The sequence below is a fragment of the Mesoplodon mirus genome (genome assembly GCF_964341445.2).
Source record: "Mesoplodon mirus genome assembly, chromosome: 3".
NCBI classification, from domain to species: Eukaryota; Metazoa; Chordata; class Mammalia; order Artiodactyla; family Ziphiidae; genus Mesoplodon; species Mesoplodon mirus.
Window position 1 is genome coordinate 157,851,922 of NC_138978.1, and position 22,806 is coordinate 157,874,727.

At 35.0% G+C, this 22,806-nt stretch overlaps 1 protein-coding gene across 3 annotated transcripts in view; it reads right to left on the bottom strand.

The window, feature by feature from the left end:
- The window catches only part of SWT1 (SWT1 RNA endoribonuclease homolog), a 98,980-nt gene that overhangs the window by 8,797 nt on the left and 67,377 nt on the right, over nucleotides 1-22,806 (bottom strand). For all 3 annotated transcript variants that reach the window (XM_082616269.1, XM_082616267.1, XM_082616268.1), the window contains exons 17-18: nucleotides 15,861-15,927; nucleotides 12,021-12,085 (exon numbers count right to left, since the gene is read on the bottom strand). In XM_082616269.1, coding sequence (XP_082472395.1) covers nucleotides 12,021-12,085; nucleotides 15,861-15,927 — 132 coding nt within the window. The remainder of the gene's footprint in view (nucleotides 1-12,020; nucleotides 12,086-15,860; nucleotides 15,928-22,806) is intronic.

The following is a 22,806-nucleotide window of genomic DNA, read 5'->3' on the forward strand; positions in this document are numbered from 1 at the left end:
TCTAACAATGGATTATCACCTACAGATTTTGTTTCCTGCATCAAGTTGTCATTGCTGGCTGAGGAAAGTACCAGGTGTTTTTCATCACATGTGTTGGGTCTATACTAGACTATGAAGATAGGAATTCTTGAGTTCCTTTTCCCTGTGGATTATATGTAGAATGGCAGAATATTAGATATGGCAGAATATTAACACTTCTGTCTACCATTTTGTGGCATCCCCAATGAATCATCTCACCTTGGCTTTCACCTCTTGGTGATGAGATATTTACAACTGAGAGAAAGGTCATTACATATTTTGATATCTCTTAATTGCTAGAAAGTTCTTCCTTTACATTGGGCCTTAAAAAAATACCTATCTGACCTGTCTGCCTAAATTAAAACAAAACAAAAAGTTGTTATCCTTATTTCTTCCAATAGTACAAATATTTTATGTCCCTTATAGTGACCCTATTTCTCTTTTCCAAACTGAACAATCCCAACTCCTAATCCTTTCTGGAACAAAGCTCGAGACTAGAGGTTGCTTCTAGTTCTGCAATTCTATATTGCTCATGAAACTTCTAGAGAACTGCCACTGTCTTTCTAAATTGTCCTATTATGAGTATCAAACTTAATTTGACCAAATCTCAGATGGGTCAAAATAACTGGAAATTTGATCAGATCAATTAAAAAATAATTCCAGTGGTTATCTGACTCATTTCCTTAGCTAGTTTTGTCAAAGTGGCATGGCAGTATTGAATTTAAGTGCCCTAACTCCAATATTTGATGCAGTTTTTCCAAAATCCTTTTTAGGTACAAGAAAAAAGTCTACAATGGATATCTGTTTTACAACTCTCTCAATGTTTCTATACATTTGCAATGTGCATCTCAAATAAAGGAAAAATGGAATACAGTGTAGTGCATATAAAAACAGTATATAAACAGTTTCTGATTCAGAAGGTCTGGGCTGGAGCCTTAGAGTTTGCATTCCTTGCAAGTTCCCAGGTGGTGCTGACACTCGGGTCCAGGAACCACAGCTCTAATGTAATCTAGAAGATACTACCATGGAGCCAATTCCTGGAGTCAGAAAGCAGTAATCCCTGAAAGCACCTGCTGGAAGGAAAACAAAGCTGCTCCTGATACACATGCCTCAGGCGGCATATCATCTGGATACGCCAGGTACTTTATGGAGCTGATGTCACAAAGTAATGTGCATTTCACATAGAAAAAATGACCTTAGAGACTTGTCTTGCAAACATGCCAGAACATTCTGTCAAACAAAGTGAATTAAATACTGTTCCTAACTTATTTCTCATATATGTAGAAGATATCACACAAGATATTTGTTTGACAATCTTGTTATAATTTACCATTCTGGATTTTCTGAGCAAACACCTCATCTGCTCAGGGTAAGCAGTGCTCAGACCCCACTGGCAAGAGCAAAAGCTATAACAAAGAACCTACAAACTGCAGAAGACAGAAAACACTGATTTATACATATAAACACCAAGGTTCTACTGTGTCATGGAATTCAACTTTTGATCAAAGCTACTACTTTCAATCTGAAACCTTAATTACTTGCTTTATCAGAACCTAAAAAATAGTTTTCTGTTCTTGAGCTACTTAATTTCCTCCCTATTGCAATAAATATGGTGTTGGGCACATCAATAGCCTCTTCCTTCACAAGGAACACTTTACAAATCAAAAAAAAGATTAGCAAATTCAGACAATCTAAGTAACTGTCTTTGCCAAGTTAAATCATTCTTCTATTTTCACCTCTGAGTCACAGGGAAACTCTGCTACCTAGTATCTATTGTGTTTGGCTCTGTGTCTAGTATAAACTACTGAAACAAAAAGAACCTCTGTCTTCTGGCAGCTTACGTGAGCTGTGGAGTACACCAGAGGCTAATATGGGAGGGAACATTCACTGAAAATATGGCAAATAATTTGAAAACAAACAACAGAGTAACAAATCTAAAAGCTAATAACCAAAAGCCCACTGAACAGCAATCCCCATTTTCCAATCCATTCAAGATATTAGAGGTATTTGATTTCTCTTAAAACTCACACTTTTAGGACATAAGAGGGAGCTTATTAATTAATCATAATTCAAATCCCTGGAATAGTAAGTGGAAGGAAAACAAAGAAGAGAAAAAATGGGTACACCACTTTAACTTTGAACATTCAAGCTTGACCCTTGCACCCCTCCCCCCCTGCAAAAAACAAACAAACAAAAAATCAAAACCTCCAAAGTATTTAAACAGTAAGCTGAAGTCAAAATAATTTTAGACATTTGATTGAAACCATCCTGCAAGGGACTCTGCCCTCCAAGTTATATATGGTGAGCTTTCTACACCTTCAAAAGTATCACTAAGCTTGGAAGACATTATATTTTTGATACAAATCTCATTTTGATACAAATCCCTTTAAATGTGGATTATTTGTAAAGATATATAAATAAGAGTACAACTGATTAATTGAGAGTCTGAATATCAGGGTAAAAAACCATTTTCACCCCCAGCTACAACAGATAATGCATGCCCCACTGGCTTCAGATTTTCTGAGAAAACTTATTTTAATCTAGTGAGTGAGTGAATTTTCATAGTTATGCTGCCTAGTAACAATCCTAGTGTCTTGATATTATCAAATATATTTATCAATCTAGAGTTTTACCAGTAGAAGCACCTTGATAATTAACTTTGTCACCATGTCTGCTCATACAATTTTATAGCTACACAAATGTATCTGCAAATTACAAATGACAAATAAACTGTGGTTTAGTGATACAGTGGCACATTACATAGCAGTGAAAATACCATCAGTTCTGTTACAGCTCTTGTTTAGAACACAAGAATTTGTTGCAACACCATTGATACATTAAGGAACAATCTGAGCACAACAAAAATTTCGTATTTTCTTAAACAGGATTTCAACAGTGAAAAATGCTAGATCAACAGAGAAAACTGCACCGCAGCTGAACCAAACTGCTTAGGAATACACACAATACACACATGCATGTACTTCAAATATGTACCAGTTACCTCAGCTTTACTCCTGTTATGAGCCACAACTATTCATATCTGGTGCTACACCCTTATATCCAATTTCAGATTCTACCCCATCACACTAATCCACAGGCTACAACCTTTCCTATGATCACATCCATAAGCAAACTTCACCTTCTTTTAAAGGTAAAGTGTTAGATTTATTTTATGACTTAGGTATTTTTTAACCATTTAACATGTGTAATACTGTGATACTATTTAGATTAGGTTCCTGTCTTTTTTTCAATGTCCCTTATTAAGTTGTTTGTTTTTTTTTTTTTTTTCAGTACGCAGGCCTCTCACTGTTGTGGCCTCTCCCGTTGCAGAGCACAGGCTCCGGACACGCAGGCCCAGCAGCCATGGCTCACGGGCCCAGCTGCTCCGCGGCATGTGGGATCTTCCTGGACGGGGGCACGAACCCATGTCCCCTGCATCGGCAGGCGGACTCTCAACCACTGTGCCACCAGGGAAGCCCTCTTTTTAAGTTTTTGAGTGATGTACCCCAACTCCACCTTTTCTGAGACCTGTGGCTTTTATTGCATGAATTTGCATAGTTCAGTATGCAGTATGCAATCTGCATAACAGTGATACTTAGGAACACATGTCACGTTATAATAGAACTGAGTGTAAACTGACTATTGCTCCATGCCCCAACATGGATGAATCTCAGTGTTGAATTAAGGAACAATACGAAGAGGGCAGACAGCAGAAGCAAGAAGAACAATTCTGCAGCCTGTGGAAGGAAAACCACATTCGCAGAAAGACAGACAAAATGGAAAGGCAGAGAACTTTGTACCAGATGAAGTAACAAGCTAAAACCCCAGAAAAACAACTAAATGAAGTGGAGATAGCAACCTTCCAGAAAAAGAATTCAGAATAATGATAATGAAGATGATCCAGGACCTCGGAAAAAGAATGGAGGCAAAGATCGAGAAGATGCAAGAAATGTTTAACAGAAACGTAGAAGAATTAAAGAACAATCAGAGATGAACAATACAATAACGGAAATGAAAACTACACTAGAAGGAATCAATAGCAGAGTAACTGAGGCAAAAGAACAGATAAGTGACCTGGAAGACAGAATGGTGGAATTCACTGCTGTGGAATGGAATAAAGAAAAAACAATGAAAAGAAATGAAGACAGCCTAAGAGACCTTTGGGATGACATTAAGCGCAACAACATTCGCATTTATAGGGGTCCCAGAAGGAGAAGAGAGAGAGAAAGGACCTGAGAAAATATTTGAAGAGATTACATTCGAAAACGTCCCTCACGTGGTTAGGAAATAGCCACCCAAGTCCAGGAAGCGGAAAGAGTCCCAGGCAGGATAAACCCAAGGAGAAACAGGCCGAGACACATAGTAATCAAACTGACAAAAATTAAAGACAAAGAAAAATTATTGAAAGCAACAAGAGAAAACGACAAATAACATACAAGGGAACTCCTATAAGGTTAACAGCTGATTTCTCAGCAGAAACTCTACAAGCCAGAAGGCAGTGGCATGATATATTTAAAGTGATGAAAGGGAAGAACCTACAACCAAGATTACTCTACCCAGCAAGAATCTCATTCAGATTCAACAGAGAAATCAAAAGCTTTACAGACAAGCAAAAGTTAAGAGAATTCAGCACCACCAAATCAGCTCTACAACAAATGCCAAAGGAAATTCTCTAAGGGGGAGACACAAGACAAGAAAAGGACCAACAAACACAAACCCATAACAATTAAGAAAATGGTAACAGGAACATACACATCAATAATTACCTTAAACATGAATGGATTAAATGCTCCAACCAAAAGAAAACACAGGCTCACTGAATGGATACAAAAACAAGACCCATACATAAGCTGTCTACAAGAGACCCACATCAGACCTAGGGACACAAACAGACTGAAAGTGAGGGGATGGAAAAAGATATTACATGCAAGTGGAAATCAAAAGAAAGCTGGAGTAGCAATACTCATATCAGATAAAATAGACTTAAAAATAAAGAATGTTACAAGAGACAAGGAAGGACACTACATAATGATCAAGAGATCAATCCAAGAAGAAGATATAACAGTTATAAATATATATGCACCCAACATAGAAGCAACTCAATACATAAGGCAACTGCTAACAGCTATAAAAGAGGAAATTGACAGTAACACAATAATAGTGGGGGACGTTAACACCTCCCTTACTCCAATGGACAGAGATCATCCAGACAGAAAATTAATAAAGAAACACAAGCTTTAAATGACATAATAGACCAGATAGATTTAATTGATATTTATAGGACATTCCATCCAAAAACAGAAGATTACACTTTCTTCTCAAGTGCACATGGAACATCCTCCAGGATAGATCACATCTTGGGTCACAAATCAAGCCTTGGTAAATTTAAGAAAACAGAAATCATATCAAGCATCTTTTCTGACCACAACGCTATGAGATTAGAAATCAATTACAGGGAAAAAAATGTAAAAAACACAAACACATAGAGGTTAAACAATACGTTACTAAATAACCAAGAGATCACTGAAGAAATCAAAGAGGAAACCAAAAAATACCTAGAGAAAAAAGACAACGAAAACATGACGATCCAAAACCTATGGGATGCAGCAAAAGCAGTTCTAAGAGGGAAGATTGTAGCAATACAAGCTTACCTCAAGAAACAAGAGAAATCTCAAAAAAAAAATCTATCCATACACCCAAAGGAACTAGTGAAAGAAGAACAAACAAAACCCAAAGTTAGAAAAAGGAAAGAAATCATAAAAATCAGAGCAGAAATAAATGAAATAGAAACAAAGAAAACAATAGCAAAGATCAATAAAACTAAGAGCCGATTCTTTGAGAAGGTAAACAAAATTGATAAACCTTTAGCCAGACTCATCAAGAAAAAGAGTGAGAGGACTCAAATCAATAAAATTAGAAATGAAAAAGGAGAAGTTAAAACAAACACCGCAGAAATACAAAGCATCATAAGAGACTACTACAAGCAACTCTATGTCAATAAAATGGACAATCTGGAAGAAATGGACAAATTCTTAAAAAGGTATAACCTTCCAAGACTGAAACAGGAAGAAACAGAAAATATGAACAGACCAATCTCAAGTAATGAAATTGAAACTGTGATTAAAAATCTTTCAACGAACAAAAGTCTAGGACCAGATGGCTTCACAGGTGAATTCTATCAAACATTAAGAGAAGAGCTAACACCCATCCTTCTCAAACTCTTCCAAAAAATTGCAGAGGAAGGAACACTCCCAAACTCATTCTATGAGGCCACCATCACCCTGATACCAAAACCAGATAAGGATACTATTAAAAAAGAGAATTACAGAACAATGTCACTGATGAATATAGATGCAAAATCCTCAACAAAATACTAGCAAACAAAATCCAACAACACATTGAAAGGATCATACACCATGATCAAGTGGGATTTATCCCAGGGATGCAAGGATTCTTCAATATATGCAAATCAATCAATGTGATACACCATATTAACAAACTGAAGAAGAAAAACTATATGATCATCTCAATAGATGCAGAAAAAGCTTTTGACAAAATTCAACACCCACTTATGACAAAAACTCTCCAGAAAGTGGGCGTAGAGGGAACCTAACTCAACATAATAAAGGTCATATATGACAAACCCACAGCAAACATCATTCTCAATGGTGAAAAACAGAAAGGATTTCCTCTAATATCAGGAACAGGAAAGGGATGTCCGCTCTAGCCACTATTATTCAACATAGTTTTGGAAGTCCTAGCCACTGCAATCAGAGAAGTAAAAGAAATAAAAGGAATATAAATTGGAAAAGAAGAAGTAAAACTGGCATTGTTTGCAGATGACATGATACTATACATAGAGAATCCTAAAGATGCCACCAGAAAACTACTAGAGCTAATCGATGAATATGGTAACGTTGCAGGATACTAAATTAATACACAGAAACCTCTCGCATTCCTATACACTAACAACAAAAGATCAGAAAGAGAAATTAAGGAAACAATCCCATTCACCACTGCAACAAAAATAATAAAATACCTAGGAATAAACCTATCTAAGGAGGTAAAAGACCGGTACTCAGAAAACTATAAGACACTGACGAAAGAAATCAAGATGACACAAACAGATGGAGAGATATACCATGTTCTTGGATTGGAAGAATCAATATTGTGAAAATGACTCTACTACTCAAAGCAATCTACAGATTCAATGCAATCCCTATCAAATTACCAGTGGCATTTTTTTACAGAACTGTAACAAAAAATCTTAAAATCTGTATGGAGATACAAAAGACCCTGAATAGACAAAGCAGTCTTGTGGGAAGAAAACGGAGGTGGAGGAATCAAGACTCCCTGACTTCAGACTATACTACAAAGCTACAGTAATCAAGACGATATGGTACTGGCACAAAAACAGAAATACAGATCAATGGAACAGGAGAGAAAGCCTAGAGAGGAACCCATGCACCTATGGTCAACTAATCTATGACAAAGGAGGAAAGGATATACAATGGAGAAAAGACAGTCTCTTCAATAAGTGGTGCTGCGAAAACTGGACAGCTACATGTAAAAGAATGAAATTAGAACACTCCCTAACACCATACACAAAAATAAACTCCAAATGGATTAAAGACCTAAATGTAAGACCGGACACTATAAAACACTTAGAGGAAAATATAGGAAGAACACTCTTTGACATAAATCACAGCAAGATCTCTTTTGATCCACCTCCTAGAGTAATAGAAGTATAAACAAATGGTACCTAATGAAACTTAAAAGCATTTGCAAAACAAAGGAAACTACAAACAAGACAAAAAGACAACCCTCAGAATGGGAGAAAATATTTGCAAATGAATCAATGGACAAAGGATTAATCTCCAAAATATATAAACAGCTCCTGCAGCTCCATATTAAAAAAACAAACAACCACTCCAAAAATGGGCAGAAGACCTAAATAGATATTTCTCCAAAGAAGACATACAGAAGGCCAAGAAGCACATGAAAAGCTGCTCAACATCACTAATTATTAGAGAAATGCAAATCAAAACTACAATGAGGTATCACCTCACACCAGTTAGAATGGGCATCATCAGAAAACCTACAAACAACAAATGCTGGAGAGGGTGTGGAGAAAAGGGAACCCTCTTGCACTGTTGGTGGGAATGTAAATGGATACAGCCACTATGGAAACAGTATGGAGGTTCCTTAAAAAAACAAAAATAGAATTACCATAGTACCCAGCAATCCCACTACTGGGCATATACCCAGAGAAAACCATAATTCAAAAATACACATGTGGGCTTCCCTGGTGGCGCAGTGGTTGAGAGTCCGCCTGCCGATGCAGGGGATGCAGGTTCATGCCCCGGTCTGGGAAGATCCCACATGCCGCGGAGCAGCTGGGCCCTTGAGCCATGGCCGCTGAGCCTGCGCGTCCGGAGCCTGTGCTCCGCAACGGGAGAGGCCACAGCAGTGAGAGGCCCGCATACCGCAAAAAAAAAACCAAAAAAACATGTACCTCAGTGTTCATTGCAGCACTATTTACAATAGCCAGGTCATGGAAGCAACCTAAATGCCCATCGACAGACGAATGGATAAAGAAGATGTGGTACATATATACAATTGAATATTACTCAGCCATAAGAAGGAACGAAATTGGGTCATTTGTAGAGACGTGGATGGATCTAGAGACTGTCATACAGAGTGAAGTAAGTCAGAAAGAGAAAAACAAATATTGTATATTAACACATATATGTGAAACCTAGAAAAATGGTACAGATGAACTGATTTGCAGGGCAGAAATGGAGACACAGATGTAGGGAACAAACGTATGGACACGAAACGGGGAAAGTTGAGGGGGTCGTGGTGGTGGCAGGATGAATTGGGAGATTGGGATTGACATGTATACACTAATATGTATAAAATAGATAACAAATAAGAACCTGCTGTATAAAAAAATAAATTAAATAAAGTTCAAAAGTTCAAAAAATAAAAACAAAATAAGCCTTGATTCCCCATTCATATCATCTGAGAGGGTCCCTTTAAAGATGGAGGCTGATGGAAAATTTGAAAATGGCTATCACTTGTAGAATATATGACCACCATTATTGTATGTAATTTTTGTTTGTTATTTGGCTGTCTTTCTTCCCCATCCACCAGCCCCCTTCCCCTCCTTTAACATGAGCTAAAGGGCAGAATGGTGTGATGGGAAAAAGATAAGAAAAATATTGGTAAAGCTAGTATTTTGATAAGAACCCTAAATACTTCTTTATACAATTAATCTTCTACAAAGGAGGCAAGAATATACAGTGGGGCAAAGACAGTCTCTTCAGCAAGTGGGGTTGGGAAAGTTGGACAGCCGCATGTAAACCAATGAAGCTAGAACACACCCTCACACCATACACAAAAATAAACTCAAAATGGCTTAAAGACTTAAATATAAGACAAGACACCATAAAACTCCTAGAAGAGAACATATGCAAAACATTCTCTGACATAAATCGTAGCAATGTTTTCTTTGGTCAGTCTCCCAAGGCAACAGAAATAAAAGCAAATATAAACAAATGGGACCTAATCAAACTTATAAGCTTTTGCACAGCAAAGGAAACCATAAACAAAATGAAAAGACAACCTACAGAATGGGAGAAAATATTGGCAAATGATGCAACTGGCAACAGCTTATTTTCCAAAGTATACAAACAGCTCATACAACTCAACAACAACAAAAACCAACAACCCAATCGAAAAATGGGCAGAAGACCTAAACAGACATTTCTCCAAAGAAGACATACAGATGGCCAGTAGGCACATGAAAAGATGCTCATCATCCCCAATTATTAGAGAAATGCAAATCAAAAGTACAATGAGGTACCATCTCATACCAGTCAGAATGGAAATGGGTGTGGAGAAAAGGGAACCCTTTTACACTGTTGGTGGGAATGTAAATTGGTGCAGCCACCGTGGAAAACAGTATGGAGGTTCTTCAAAAAACTAAAAATAAGAGTTGCCATATGATCCAGCAATCCCACTCCTGGGCATACACCCAGACAAAGCTATAATTTGAAAAGATACATGCACCCCTGTGTTCACAGCAGTACTATTTACAATAGCCAAGACATGGATACAACCTAAATGTCCACTGACAGATGAATGGAGAAAGATGTGGTACACACATACACAGACATACACACACACACAATGGAATATTACTCAGCCATAAAAAAGAATGAAATAATGCCATTTGCAGCAACAGGGATGGACCTTTTAAGTGAAGTAAGTCAGAAAGACAAATACAGTATGATATCACTTACATGTGGAATCTAAAATATGACACAAACGAACATATCTTTGAAACAAAAACAGACTCACAGATACAGAGAACAGACTTGTGTTTGCCAAGGGGGAGGCAGGGTGGGGGAGGGAAGGATTGGGAATTGGGGGTTAGCAGATGCAAACTATTACATTTAGAATGGATAAACAACAAGGTCCTACCATATAGCACAGAGAACTATATTTGATATCCTGTGATAAACCATAATGGAAAAGAATATGAAAAAGAATATAAATATATATGTATAACTGAGTCACTCTGCTGTACAGCAGAAATTAACACAACACTGTAAATCAACTGTACTTCAATAAAATTATTTTAAAAAACCAATATGGGTTGGGGGTTGGGGGCAGGGGGGTATGGGACTGGAGGGCAACCCTGGAAGAGTTAAATGGGTATTTAATCCTCATGAATTTGTCTGCCTTGGCCCAGGATTGAAGGGCTTTACACCTATACCCTGTGCATACCAGAATCAGATTTATACTACTTCCCCCTTCTTATTACAAATGAATGCTATGAAAGAAACCATATATACATACACACACACACACACACACACACACACACACACACATGTCCTCACTAAGGAGAAAATGGGAGGGAGGATACAAATAAGGGTGGGTAAAGGTCTATTTTATCAACTGAATGGCAGGCATATGAGTATTCTTTATACCAGCTGTTCTTCAAAACATAGACTGGGGAATGTAGACTCTATCAAAGGGTCTGTGAGGTCAAAGCTATGTCCGTAAGACTAAGATGTGATTTGCCTTTTGAATTCTCGTCCTTATTAGAGTGTACAACAGTTTTCCATAGATATGTAACATGGGATTGTTAAGACTAAATGCAAAAGAAGCTATGAGAATCTACCTGTCTTCTATTAAGTCAGACATTAAGAGATTTGCAAAAATCTCTTACAATGCCATGCTTGTAAGTAATATTTTGTGTTTGGGAAAAATTATTTTCATAATTATGTTACTTATCATAACATGTAATTAGCTGTTATTTTTAAATGAATATTTTTAAATTTCTCAATTCTAATTTCTAATACAGTAAATATAGATAGATAAGACCCACATAAACAAAAGCTCTTAGGGGTCTTCAGTATTTTTTAAAAATATAGGGCTTCCCTGGTGGCACAGTGGTTGAGAATCCGCCTGCCAATGCAGGGGACACGGGTTCGAGCCCTGGTCTGGGAAGATCCCACATGCTGCGGAGCAACTAGTCCCGTGAACCACAATTACTGAGCCTGCGCATCTGGAGCCTGTGCTCTGCAACGAGAGGCCGTGATAGTGAGAGGCCCACGCACCGCGATGAGGAGTGGTCCCCACTTGCCGCAACTAGAGAAAGCCCTCGCATAGAAACGAAGAGCCAACACAGCCATAAATAAATAAATAAATAAATAAAATTTTTAAAAAAATAAATAAATAAAAAATAAAAAAAAATAAAAGAACCTTGATGCCCCAAAGCTTGAGAACCACTTTAAAACTTAAACTTGCTATGTGCATACCTACACACACACACAGCTCTTACGTATGTATATTTCATATTTAGAAAGGTTAAAAAAAATCATAGTTTAGTGAAGACGTAAAAAGAACCCTTCAGCACCACCACCAAGTAGTGCTATACATGGTAAAAGCGTATTACACTTATATATCCACACACAGATATGACTTACCGATACTCAGCCTGTGAAACACAATCATAAAGTTCCTGGGCAGTAAATCTGACATTTTTATTTGCCTGAAAAGAACCAAGATATAGCTATTTAAAATGCATATTAAGTCAAATGAGTGGAGAGAACACAATTAGAATGGCCCATATTCTGAGGAAGCAGAATGTCAAGTTTCTAGTTTTTGCATAAAAAGGACTAAATAATAACAATTAGAAGATCAGTGACCATAATACTAACACTGAACTATGTGTAAAAATATTAGTCCTATTGTTACAACTTAATCTGTTCAGAGAACCAGAAGAAGTGAGATGGTCCTGGGGTTAGTGGGAATCTCAACAAAGCAGATGATCATTTTATACATCAAACGGACAGAAAAAAATGTGTAGTACATGAAACACTAAATTCTACCACTACTGGCTCTTATCAACAGATTCATGCATCAATTAGCCTAGCCCTAATGTACTTATTCAATATTTATTTTCTGGGAAAAGTAAATAAATTGTTAAAAAAATTTTTTTTAACAGCTGTACTTAAAGGACTAGAGTAGATTTGGGGTTCCATAGGTAGACTACTGTAAGCAGAATCAGTCAGCTCTTGTTTATTTCATGAACAATAGAAATAATGCAAGCTGAAAGAAAAAGTTAAATATTCAACTCTAACAACATTTGAATACTATGATTGACACTTCTGAAAGTTATTACTGAATAACTTTCATTTAAACACTAAGGTTATAAACTGTGTGGGAAGATCTACCTGTTTAGGAAAAAGCCTGATTTATAGACATTTTCTAAAGAAATGTGTTTTTCAGACTACTGAGGTCTAAGTATTTAAACTAATATGTTTAAGTTTATAAATATTATAATTCAGAGACAATTTACAACACTATAAATATAAAAGTCCTTCATCATACAAAAACTTGTTGTGGCACACATGTGGAGAACACACTGAAGGAATCCTGTATTTCTTGCGACTTACCACTGATTTAGACAGTATTCTACTTAAGTTGAAAGGTAGAATCTGGAAATTTGTAGAAGGAAATTCTTTTTATCAGATTACTCAAGATATAATTTAGTGTCTAAGTTTTTAGAAATTCTGTATTAGTGAAGGGAAACTGAGACTATCTTCTATTCAATTTACTTTTAAAAATACTCAAGCTATTATTAGCCATAAGCAGTTTTTTGATGAGGAAAAATGCTCCTACCCAGATTTAATTAACACTACTTTAAAGATTTATATCATGAAAGTCTTCTATAGATTTTAGGGTTTTGCTTATTTGCAAAAGTTCTATGAGCTTCCTCAGTATTTTCATAAGGTCACCGTATTTGTATAGAAAATGTTCCATTCACTGAAGGTTAAAAACACATAGTTTTTAAATATAACATTTGAAATGTATATAACCCTAAATTTTCACTTAAAATTAGGATTATATATTTATATACAATTTAATGTTATTTAATTATACATAATATTTACTATATTTAATGATTTATGAAATTGGTATATAATTGATGATTTATTTTTTAAGTGCTTTATAATTTTTATTAAAAGAATCTTCCAAAAATGTTCTAAAATATACATTTAGAGTTAACTTATCGACCAGTCCAATTCCTATTTCTTTACATGTTCTGCCCTGGTCTCAAGGGCCTTTGATATTTTCACTATTGCCCCAACATCCTAGGACCTATAATGTATCCAAACTTAGGCCAGCAAATTTCAACAATCAACACTGCAGATCTTTGATCAGAAGATGAATGGAATAATCTATTCTCTATCAACTGCTAAGAAAAATCAGCTGAAGAACTGATTTTGAACCTGATATAATATGAATACAAAATAGTTTTTGAAGCCATTAGTAGATTTTTAGCAAAAAGTATCTAGATTTATCTTTACTTTAAAAAACAATCATCCACGTATATTTAGACACTTATCCCAGAACGTGGCTGGAGTGTAAGTGTGATGTGGCTCCAGGTTACAGCAGATGACTTATAAAGTAGGCAGTTAATCTACTACTAATAAAGGAAAACTGAAACACAAATTCATGACATACATCACAGGTTCTAGCCTGAAATATACCATTTTATTCTATTCATTAATTTTGATACAAGACATTCTAAATTACTCATATTGGGACATTTTAAATTACATTATTAAATATCATTTAATAACTCCCAGAAAACAAAGAGCTAAAAGATGCCTCCCCATCAGTAAACATTAGAGTTGTGATTGTAAATGGATTATGGAATTGGTGTCGTTAATTCTTAGCTGTACTATTTACAGTGAGTGCCAAATAGCAGAAATGACTATATTATTTTTAATTCTTAAAAAATCAAGATCAGAAGGCAAAGGTTAAGTATAAAAATAGCCAAACATCTTAAAAATTTTAAATGGTTGTATCACTGTTTATGATGTGAGACAAATATATCCAATGTAGTAACTGGTATTGGGGAGGAAGTTGTGCTAAGAGAAATACTTTCAAAATCTGGGACTCAGATCCACATATTCTTATAAATAGCAAGTTGGGTATTTTCTCCTAAGGCTCTCAGCAACAGAAAGCACTAAATCCAAAGAGGACCTATATATCAGATTTTTCCAGGATATGTGATTTTAAAATTGTCCCCATTGTTTCCACAAATATATTTTTATTGAATTTGAAATTCAGAAAGTATAAAGAAATAATTATTTCACTGAATCATCTCAAAAGAGATGATTTAAAAAGTACATGTAACTTTAAAAAAGTACATGTAAACAACCACTCTTTCCTTAAATAAAATAAGTAACACTTATTGAACACTTACTCTGTGCTTGGCACTGTGTGGAGCACTTTATATATATTAAGTTATTTAGTCTTTAAAGAATAGCTGTAGTTTATCTACTTATGTTATTCCCATTTTACAGATGAGGCAACTGAGGCAAAGAGAATTAAATAACTCATCTAAGATCATACAGTTAATAGGCGGCAGAACCAACATTTGAACATGAGTAGTTTGACTTCAGGGTCTCTGTTCTTAGTCACTAGGTTCTTAATGTAAGATGTGGCATAAAAAAGTTAAATAAAGAGCTAACCAGGAATAAAAGTGAAGAAATATATTTAAAGAAGTTTGACTCCATAAGAAAAGTGACACATGAAAATATGTCATATTCCTTTATTTAGAGTATTTTAAAAATTAAACACACACACACTTAAAAAGAAAGAATATATGGGCACATGAGTAAAGAACTTTAGGCAAACAAAAACTTAAGATCAACAGAATACTTTCCTTGGATCAACAAGGATAAGAAAAACATGCAGATTAATTTACAAAATACACTGGAGCCTCACGAGAACTTTAATTCCAGGGTCTATGCTGCTGCTATGGAGGAAACTAAATTATAGCTTTCTTTTTCAGTAATCAGTAGTTCTCAACCGGAGGTGGTTCTTCCTCCCTAGGGGCCATCTGGGTATGTGAGTGGGGTGCGGTGGGAAGGTATTTTTGCTTGTCACACTGACTGGGGGAGCTACTGGCATTTAGTATCTGAGGAGCAGAGATGTTAAAGCATCCTGCAATGTTCCACACAATGAAGAAATGACCTGTCCAAAATGCCAACAGCACCCCTGATGAGAAACAATTCTGTGTTGGAGAAAGTGTATTATTATAGGTCTCTACTGTATGTTTTTACTTAGAGAATGAAAAAAAAAAAACAAAAAAAACCTGACTATCACTGGCAAACTTCTGTGGCATTCAAGAATTTAAAGCAAATATCAATTAAATAGCATTTGATTATATTTTAGAACACCTATGTTTGTTTATATTAAAGCTTGATTATAATGGAAATATGATAAACATTTAAAAATATTTCTCCTACCTCATACTTGATTAGGAAGTTATAGAGGGTCTCAACATCTTGATAATCACTATTGGGTGCCAAAATCCTAAAAAATAAAATAAAAACAAAGGAGGGGGAATGAATGATTTAAGAAAAAACAATACGTTGAACTTTTCTCCCAGCACATATTCATACTGTGAGAGATACCTTATTGTATAATAAGCTTATTAAAATGTTTACAACCTTTTGGGGGTTTTATTTATCAATTACAGTTATAAAACCATGAGCTTATTTCAACAAATATCGATTATCAATTGATATCAAATATCAAATTATTAAAAGATTTTTGTTTGCTTATATTAATATTTACATCATCAGTTAATCAACAACCATTAGCATTCTAACATGAAATTATAGTTCACATTTTGAGTTACAATGATATAGATTTTTCAAAAGGTAGGTAGAAATGTGAAATACCTTTACACTCCTTACCTTTTAAGCTGCAGATAAAGCTTAAAGATTTTCCACAAAAATGTGCAACCAATCCAAGTGGACAACTGATATAGACTATCAAACACATAAAAAACAATCCTAATAAAGATTTTGTGACTAAATTCAAATAATACTGTTTAAACTAACAGCATAGCAGTTGATGAAAAAGCATTAGTAACCAGACTATGTCAGTTGTTAGAAATAACACTGACTCATAAAAATAACATAAAAACAGGGCTTCCCTGGTGGCGCAATGGTTGAGAGTCTGCCTGCCGATGCAGGGGACACGGGTTTGTGCCCCGGTCCGGGAAGATCCCACATGCCGCGGAGCGGCTGGGCCCATGAGCCATGGCCGCTGAGCCTGCGCGTCCGGAGCCTGCGCTCCGCAACAGGAGAGGCCACAACAGTGAGAGGCCCGCGTACCGTGAAAAAATAAAAATAAAAATAAAAAAATAACATAAAAACAAAAAATGGAAACAAGAAATAAAAAGAAGGAAATGGAAGACCATGTTTCTCCCTCTAGCGGTAAAGTATTAATTCTCATTTTCTTATACTAAGTATTTTTTTTAATTCTTTCAAGATGATTTTTTTTTCTTTCGAAAAAAGGGAAAGAAAAGGAAAGAAGTCCTTTCATTATGGTAAAGTGGTTAAGAGCAATGTCTGCCTGGGTTCTGTGTTCTTGAGTGAGTTCTGTGCGACTTATTTTCCTTATGTGCTAAATGAGGATGGTGATAGTCTTTACTTCATAGGATTATAGTGACAATTAAACAAGTTACTGTAAAGTCTTTATAACAGTGTCTGATATACAACAAGTACTATATATATGTATATAAAAAATAGTAACAATAACAACTATTACCATCTAATGCCTAATAGTCTCAAGCCACAGAATAAGTTCATGATGATTTAACTAATGAAAAATCAATCCACCCCAATTAATTCTTAAATTCCAAGTGCCTTTTAATTACAACAGTGTCTCTAGGTTCTCACATCCTTGCCAATGCTTGATGATGTCAGATATTAGAGTTAACTGATCTCAATAAACTTAATTAGATCTTTAAACAAGTTGGCCCTCATCAGACTTGTGGGAGAGCTTTTATAAATAATTTCTCAGGATATAGTCAAATTTTTAAATGGGTCATACTCTTTTGGAGGAGACACATACAGAATATCTTTAAGAACATACAAATACCTGCCTATGGGTCTTCCCTGGAGGTCCAGTGGTTAAGACTCTGTGCTCCCAATGCAAGGGGCACGGGTTTGATCCCTGGCTGGGGAGCTAAGATCCTGCATGCCTCACAGTGCAGCCAAAAAAAAAAAAACAAAGAAAAAAAATCTGCCTAAAAATGTTTCATAGAAAAAATTATTCTCCCAACAAGTAATTTTTAAGACACAATCTCAATACCGAAAAAAAGAAAGAAAAAACAAGAGGATAAATACATTGGAGAGGGTCCATAATTTGTTTTCAAATATGAGAAGAAAGCTATATAGATAAGCTAAACCAATCTTCTAGAAATGCAATGGAAAAATAGTGTGTTCCAACTTTGTAACCTAGTGTAAACATACTATAAGCAATGTAGAATAATTTACACCCATTCTTTTTTATAGCTTTGGAAATAATCCAAACTGTCCATAAAGAGGGTAAAAAAATAGATAAAACAAAATGTTTTACAAGAGAGGCTTATAAATTTCAGGCAAAGTACGCTCTTTGCCAGAGAATAAAGTTAATATTTCTCTGTCCTGAAATATTTTGCAAAGAAACTAGTTTTAGGTAAAATAGTCATTTATCTATAGCAACAAGTCATAGCCATAGTATGAAATAAAGAAAACAATTACATCATCCTAGTTTTCCAATTAGCAAAAATTGAAAAAATTTTTAACTCCCAGCATGGTTTTATTTTTTTTAAGTCTTACTGTTCAAGACTGTAAAACCATTTTTTAACAGTCTTACTGTTTATTTTTTTAACAGTCTTACTATTCACTCATTTTAACAATTCAGTGACTTTTATAAATAAATTTACTGAGATGTACAATGATGTACACTGTACAAACTTAAATACTTGATTATTTGACAAAATTATCACAGAATTATATTCTAATGAAAAAAGGCTTACTGAGATGTCAGCATCATTCACAAATATATTACTATTATAATCAGAATAAAATTGTACATGTTATTTTTTAAAAGAAGGATACACATTATAGGATTTGTTATAAAATTTGCTACTCTTAAAAATGTTTTGATTCACTGTACAGTAGAAACACAGCACTGTAAAACAACTATACCCCAATTTAAAAAAATGTTTTGAGGTAAATTGAGCCCCAAAGAGACTAGACAATATTTATTAAAATACACTCAATTTAGGGTTGAATTTAGACTTCATTATGTCCAATGAACTTTGAGTTTATGAGAATGGAATTTGGCCTGGTATAAACAAAAACTGCCAACTTTTACTAACTAGAAGTACAGCTTGTTGAAAATACACAAAAAATGAAATGGAGAAAAATGGTTTATGGACTTTCATGCCTTAGTAATTCCCCACACAAAAATTCTTGAGAGGTCAGCCTTCTCTATAGCTTTCTCATTTCTTTTTAAAATACCAGCACAAAGACAAAAGACTCTTAGAATGAAAGTCCTAAAATTACCCTTCAATGGCAACTTTTAAAAAGAATAATAGAAAGAATTAGTCCTTAGAGAAAATGGCCATTTTTTTAATTTATAAATATATCCACATCTGTTTTTCAAGAGAAATTCATAACAATCAGTAAGTATATATCAAATGCATAATATTCTCTCAAGTGTATATGATACTAAGAGCTATGGAATATGAAAGAAAAAAGACATGGTTGCCTATCTTCAAGTTGTTATAATCTTGAAATTTCACTTTAGAATTTTGGAATCAGAATTAGGAAATAGACTGAAGTAGGATTTAATCTGCAGCTCGTAGATTATTTACAAACCAAGTTGATCAAGTTACCTACTTTTCTGTACCCCAGCTCCTCACCTGTGAAATGAGGAGAAAGTAGTATTTACTGAATAAGGTTATTATATGAAGTAAATAAAATAATGAATCTAAAATACCAAAATGTTTATTAGCACAATGCCTGGCACATGTCAATAAATATTAGGTGCTATGAAAACCAGTTTTCAGATGTAGAAACCAAGGCTCAAGGTTGTAAAAAACTTGCCCAAGATTACAGAGTGGTGGTGGGTACCTAAATCTCTATTGGTTTGACTCTGGAGTCCATGCTTTTTCCACTAATAAAAAAGGATAACCCTCACATCTTCTTGCCTTAAATGATTTTATGAAATCAAATGAAATAAAGTTCTTTAAAATCTTTTAAGAATTTCATATGTAAGCAAAAAAAAACCTCTTTAATTTGCCTTGTATCAAATGCTTCTGGCAAACTATTCTGTGTATGTTCAAACACTAAATCTTTGTAGTTGTTATATCTTTTTCAAAACCACAGAGGAAGTCAGTAGCAGAACCAACGAGTCCTGACTCTTAACCATATAAGCACTTTGAGTTTTCTATTTATTTACGAGCAATTAACATTAAGTAAGCAACATGTTAATCTGAGTTAAACAAATTTCATTTCCATCTCATCAATATTAGATAAATATTAATGTATCTCATCAAGAAAAAAAGACTATGCTACTCAAAAATTTTAAAAAGAAATGAAAGTTAATATAATCTGACTAAAATTAAAAAATCAAATAATGCATTAAAATGGACTAATTTTTAAATAAGGATTTAAAAAATTGAAATAAAACTTTTCTCCTATATAGGAGAAATAAAGCACCAGACTCAGGAGTGGGGAAATAAGTCTAGAATATTCAAGTTTAATATCTAATTCTAGAAATTCAAAAGAAGAGAGAGCATATTCTTGGGTATTTATAAATCTTAACTTACAACCCACAGAACTGAATAAATTATGTTCCCTGCTGGCAAGGCAGTTTCACATTAATATAATATTTTAAATAGTTTTTCATGTTTGAAGAAAATTAAAAATAAGTTTAAAACTAATTATATGACTTATTTTACTTAGCATACTGTCCTCAGGATTCATCCATGTTGTAGCATGTGTCAGAATTTCCTTCCTTTTTAAGGCTGAATAATATTCCATTGTTATCCATATACCGCATTTTGCTTATCTATTCATCTGTTGACAGACACGAGTTACTTTCATGTTTTACTTACTGTGACTAATGATGCTATGAACATAGGTATGTAAATATCTCTTTGACACTATAATTGCAGAACCAGCCCAAACTGGCCCTGCCCTGTATTTAACAAGATACTGAGTTGTTTTTCAGAGACAACAAAACAAAACCACAAGTCATGTAGCCGAAGCACATGCAGAAGAGAAAATTTTGACCTCAAATAACACCTGGAACCAAAGTTTCTCCCCTCCAGAGAACCAAAGGACCGGATGTGACCAGAACCCTTTCAGAAGTGAAGGGTCCATTGTTCAGGAAGATCCAGTGCTGAAGCCCCTTTACCTAACCTTACCATAGATGGCCAAGTTCCAAAGCCCTCCAATGGAAACCTGCCCCACCAGGGCTCAAACCAACCTCTTCCCCTAACTCATGAAAGTTTGACCAAACCCCAGATTGATGAGATAGATTTGAGAGCCGTGCCTCCTTGTTTCCTTGCCGGTCAACCTCACAATAAAGTCTTTCCTTTTCTCAAAAGCTGGTGTCATAGTACTGGCTTGTATGCGAATTGGGCAGCAAGCCCTTTGTACAGTAACAAGACTTTATTTTCAATTCTTTTGTGTATATACCTGGAGTAGTCAAAATTATAGATAGGCAGAATGGTGGCTACCAGGGGCTAGAGAGGAAGCGTAAATGAGGAGGTACTATTTAATGGGAATAGAGTTTCAGTTATACAAGATGAAAAGAGTTATGGATATGGATGGCGGTGACAGTTGTACAACATTATGAATGTATTTAATACCCCATTAATACATTTTTAAGAACACTTGAAAATGGTAACGGTAAACTTATTTTACATGTATTTTACTACAATAAAGAAGTTAGATTAAAAATATGTAATTAGGGCTTCCCTGGTGGCGCAGTGGTTAAGAATCCGCCTGCCAAGGCAGGGGACACAGGTTCGAGCCCTGGTCCGGGAAGATCTCACATGCCGTGGAGCAGCTAAGGCCGTGCGCCACAACTACTGAGCCTGTGCTCTGGAGCCCAAGAGCCACAGCTACTGAAGCCCGTGTGCCTAGAGCCTGTGCTCCGCAACGAGAAGCCACCGCAATGTGAAGCCAGCGCGCTGCAACCAGAGAAAGCCCGCATGCAGCAACGAAGACCCAACGCGGCCAAAAATAAAATAAATGAAATAAATAAATTTATTTTAAAAAAATACATAATTACATGAAGTAAAAATGTTTGTTTACATTATTTTAAAAACTCATTGTACACTCTCCAAAGCTAAGAACTGACTCAGAGCTTAAATTTTACTATGAATCAACTATTACATCTTTATTGAGGACAATATTTATTCAGCATCTACCAAGTGCCAGGGATGGAACAAATGCTGTCTCCTTTAATTTCTGCAATTTAATAAAGTAATTATTATAAACTCCATTTTATAGATTAGGAAACAAATACAAAAAAGGTTAATTAACATATCTAGGTGACAGAGATAGTAAATGAATGGAACTAGGATTCAACTTCAGATCATTCTGACCCTAGAGTTCTGTCCTTTTTCTTCTTCTTTTTTTAAAAAATAGTAGTTTGTACCTGCTACCCCCAAACTCCTAACTTATCCCTCCCCCACCTCTTTTCCCCTTTAATAACCATAAGTTTGTTTTTTATGTCTGTGAGTCTGTTTCTGTTTTGTAAATAAGTTCATTTGTATCATACTTTAGATTCCACATATAAGTGATATCATATGGTATTTGTCTTTCTCTGTCTGACTTATTTCACTTAGTATGATAATCTCTAGCTCCATCTATGTTCCTCTTATTTTAATACAGTGACATGCAAACTGAATTTTGCTGATGATGAATTTAAGTTGTATTACTGATAAACTGGGTGAAAATTTATCAAATTAACAATAGGATATACTCATCAGGAAAACGGTATTGGATTTTAAGAGTACCTTTTTGGGAATCTTTATTACAAGTAAAATTAAAATCATATGTTTTCTATAGTTAATTTGGTGAAATCAGCTATGCAAGTGGAAGATATCCATCAGCTCCAGATTTTAAAAGAACACCATATGCAATTAAAAAAGGTAAAAAGCAAAAAATAAAGTTAAGCAACTTAAACAAAATAAATTATTTTATGTTCCTGTTTCCCCTTTAGAGCAAAGAATTTTGTAGATATAGGTATTAAATGTAGGAACTTTGGACTAGTTTGGATACAATTAATAATTAAAATTTGATCTATTCAGAACACTGGAGATATTTTTTTAAAGTTGGTGGTAGGAACAAGGAGAGTTTATAGGTAATTTTAATGACTACATTCGAAATTTAA